The sequence below is a fragment of the Oculina patagonica genome, chromosome 6, assembly GCF_052425735.1.
Source record: "Oculina patagonica isolate OP01 chromosome 6, crgOcupat, whole genome shotgun sequence".
NCBI classification, from domain to species: domain Eukaryota; kingdom Metazoa; phylum Cnidaria; class Anthozoa; order Scleractinia; family Oculinidae; genus Oculina; species Oculina patagonica.
The window spans coordinates 30,401,493-30,404,965 of NC_135763.1; the positions used below are offsets into that span (position 1 = coordinate 30,401,493).

The 3,473-nt window shown below is 40.3% G+C and overlaps 1 protein-coding gene across 1 annotated transcript; it reads right to left on the bottom strand.

The window, feature by feature from the left end:
* Positions 1 to 1,506: 1,506 nt before the first annotated feature.
* On the bottom strand, positions 1,507 to 2,739 carry LOC144658235 (uncharacterized). The gene has a single exon (XM_078518628.1). The coding sequence runs from the start codon at positions 2,668 to 2,670 to the stop codon at positions 1,609 to 1,611; it is 1,062 nt and encodes a 353-aa protein (XP_078374754.1). The 5' UTR covers positions 2,671 to 2,739; the 3' UTR covers positions 1,507 to 1,608.
* Positions 2,740 to 3,473: the final 734 nt, after the last annotated feature.

A 3,473-nucleotide genomic window follows, 5' to 3' on the forward strand; every position in this document is an offset into this window, starting at 1 on the left:
CGCTATTGAGTTCTCGTTTTAGTTCCCTTTTTGAGTTCGCTATTGAGTTCTCGTTTTAGGTCCCTTTTGAGTTCGCTATTGAGTTCTCGTTTAGTTCCCTTTTTGAGTTCGCTATTGAGTTCTCGTTTTAGTTCCCTTTTGAGTTCGCTATTGAGTTCTCGTTTTAGTTCCCTTTTGAGTTCCCTCGTGTTGAGTTCTCGTTTAGTTCCCTTTTTGAGTTCGCTATTGAGTTCTCGTTTTAGTTCCCTTTTGAGTTCGCTATTGAGTTCTCGTTTAGTTCCCTTTTGAGTTCGCTCGTGTTGAGTTCTCGTTTAGTTCCCTTTTTGAGTTCGCTATTGAGTTCTCGTTTTAGTTCCCTTTTGAGTTCGCTATTGAGTTCTCGTTTTAGTTCCCTTTTGAGTTCGCTATTGAGTTCTCGTTTAGTTCCCTTTTTGAGTTCGCTATTGAGTTCTCGTTTTAGTTCCCTTTTGAGTTCGCTATTGAGTTCTCGTTTTAGTTCCCTTTTTGAGTTCGCTATTGAGTTCTCGTTTAGTTCCCTTTTTGAGTTCGCTATTGAGTTCTCGTTTTAGTTCCCTTTTGAGTTCGCTATTGAGTTCTCGTTTTAGTTCCCGTTTAAGTTCTCTATGAATTGAGTGCCGTTTTGAGTTTCCCTTTGAGTTCCCGTTATGTCATTATGTAGCTAGTGTGAACACACAAGGTCGATAGAGCAGTTTTCAATTGAGTGTCGTAAAACCAAAACCAAAGTAATTACTCTGGCCAATCACAAAGGACACAGACAATCCAGTGAATCAATCAAAACTCGAAGCAAATACACGTAGCCGGTGCGAAGCGTGGGAAAACGTGCGCGAGCGAGTCACGATTGGTTTTGGTTTTAGTTCTGATTGGCTGAGAAAGAGGCGCGAGATTTTTAAGCCAATCACTAAGCGTAGTAATACAAAACCAAAAGCAATTTACTTTCGACACTCAAGTGAAAACCGCTCTATCACTTTTTGCTATTACTGAACGACATCAGTATTTGCGCGGGATGATGAAAACTTTGTCTTGCACGCGCGAGCCGTGTACAATTCATAATGTCAATGTAAAAGTTAAATAATTATGTTCATTGTGTTGTAAATTAAGAAGCTCTTTTATTTTTTGTGAGTAAGACAGTCAGTCAGTCAGTCAGTCAGTAAGTCAAGGTCGGTCGGTCGGTCGGTCGAAAATAGGCAATTATACAAAAGACAGTTTTTCGAGGAACGGAGCTATGACGAAAGACAATCGGGAACTTTCTTTTCTGCGAAATTCCAGAGGCGATACCATATTTGTCAGTTTTTAGTTCCACGTCTTGTGCAAATAATGCAATAAGGCGAAAAGTGAGTCGAAACCTTAACTCATAAAACTATTCTCACACGCTTTATATAGCCGAAACACGAAAACAAAAAAAAGCAAACCTAACTATTCAAAAATACTTTAACTTCATTCATACTTTTAAATACTGATTTTTGAGCTCTTACTGAGTTAAAAATATCCATGACGAAACCAAACGAGCCTGAGTATGCAGGTAATGCGCGCCTCTTATCCAGTGTTCCATTTCAACACTTGCAACACATGTACAGTAGACAGTGATACTTATAACACGTCAGTCTTGTTTAATTTTTTAATGTTACTTAAAAGTTCAGCGATGCTGAAGCGATCATCACACTCCTCGTTCGCACATTGCTTCTCTGCATCCTGCGTTGCTGTACGTTGTTTAACGCTTGCTGCATGTCTGTTAAACTTGCAACGGTGGTTGACTTTAGACGGCTTTTCTCCTTTATGTAGCCTCGTGTGTTGCCTTAGCTGTCCTGCTCGAGTAAAACACTTGCCGCACTCACTGCATTTGAACGGGTTCTCTCCTGCGTGTGTTCTTCTATTATGTCGCTTTAGAATTCCTGCTTGTGTAAAACCCATTCCACACTGACTACACTGAAAAGGCTTCTTTCCTGTATGTAATCTCATATGTCGTTTTACATTTCCTTCCCGGCTAAAACGACTGCCACATAGGTTACACTTGAAAGGCTTCTCTCCTGTATGTGTTGTCTTATGTCGCGTTAGAATCCCTGCCTGACTAAAACGTTTACCGCACTGATCACATTGAAAAGGTTTCTCTCCTGTATGCAATCTCTCGTGTTGCCTCAGTTGCCCTGCCTCAATGAAACGCTTGCCGCAATGGCTACATTCAAAATTCTTCTCTCCTGTATGCAATTTCAAATGTCGCCTAAGATGTGCTGCTTCATTAAAACACTTGCCACACTGGTCGCACGGAAAAGGTTTCTCTCCTGTGTGCGTTTTTTGGTGTCGCTTTAGATTCCCCACCTGACTAAAACACTTGCCACACTGATTACATTCAAACGGCTTTTCTCCTGTGTGTAACTTTATATGTATCTTTAAAGTTCCTGCGCGAGTAAAACACTTGCCACACTGGTTGCATTTAGAAAGCTTCTTGCCTGTGTGTATTCGTTGATGCTCCTTTAAATTCTTTTCCCAATTAAAACGTTTGCTACACTGGTTGCATTCAAACGATTTCTGTCTAGGATGTGTTTTCTTGTGTTGCGTCAGTTTCCTGCGCTGTGTAAAACACTTGCCACAGTCGTTGCATTTGAACGTTGTTTCATCTGAGGAAACCCTTTTGCACGATGCATTTTTCTCCATTTTCCAAGTTTAACAAAAATTGTCACTGCACCTTGTGTAATTTGCATCAAGAATCACAATGTCCTCTGACCCTCAAAGAAAGTAAATTTTTCAAAATAAATGTTAATACAAAACGATTGTCAAAATGTTTTAAAGCTATTTAGCTCTGTCAACATTATATGTAAATAAGTAGAACCACACTAAAACTGGTTGATGAGTGACTCAAATTTTGGGAATTCAAGATAACGCAGTCCTAAGAAACTGTCAGCAATAACAAAGAGAAGTGATTTGCAAATTAAAACTGCCTCCCCCACCCCAGCAACCCACACACACACAACCACGATGGATTTCGAGTTTTTTGTCTCACACTGACTGGATTTCCATAGCAATAACCTGCCCCTCCCTTCCCTTTCTGTCTGGTTCACCTTAGCAATGAACCCCCCCCCCCCCCCGCTCTGATTTCCATACTGATTTTAATCGGGCTTATTCTCCACAAATTTTATGGAACCTGTGAAAAGAACGTTAGGGACCGTTCATTTTTTATGGGGTAGGGGGGGCTGGTGGGATTTGATAGATAGTCACTGTTATATATAATGGCCCCCCCTTCTTCATCGAAAATTTTTGCCTGGCCCCCCCCTCGAAATCAAAATTTTTTTCGATTACCCCCCCCCCAAAAAAACAAAAAAAACAAAAAAAAACAACAACAACAATAATCAAGTGAAATTAAAACATATCCAGCCTTGTGAATAAAGAATTTATCAGTGTACAAAAAACACATCACAAATAGCTGGCATTGCCTCAGCTGTTTATTGTGGATGTCGTCT

What these genes read in the sequence shown, in the direction of transcription:
- LOC144658235 (XM_078518628.1), bottom strand. Translation starts at nt 2,670, where the DNA reads ATGGAGAAAAATGCATCGTGCAAAAGGGTTTCCTCAGATGAAACAACG.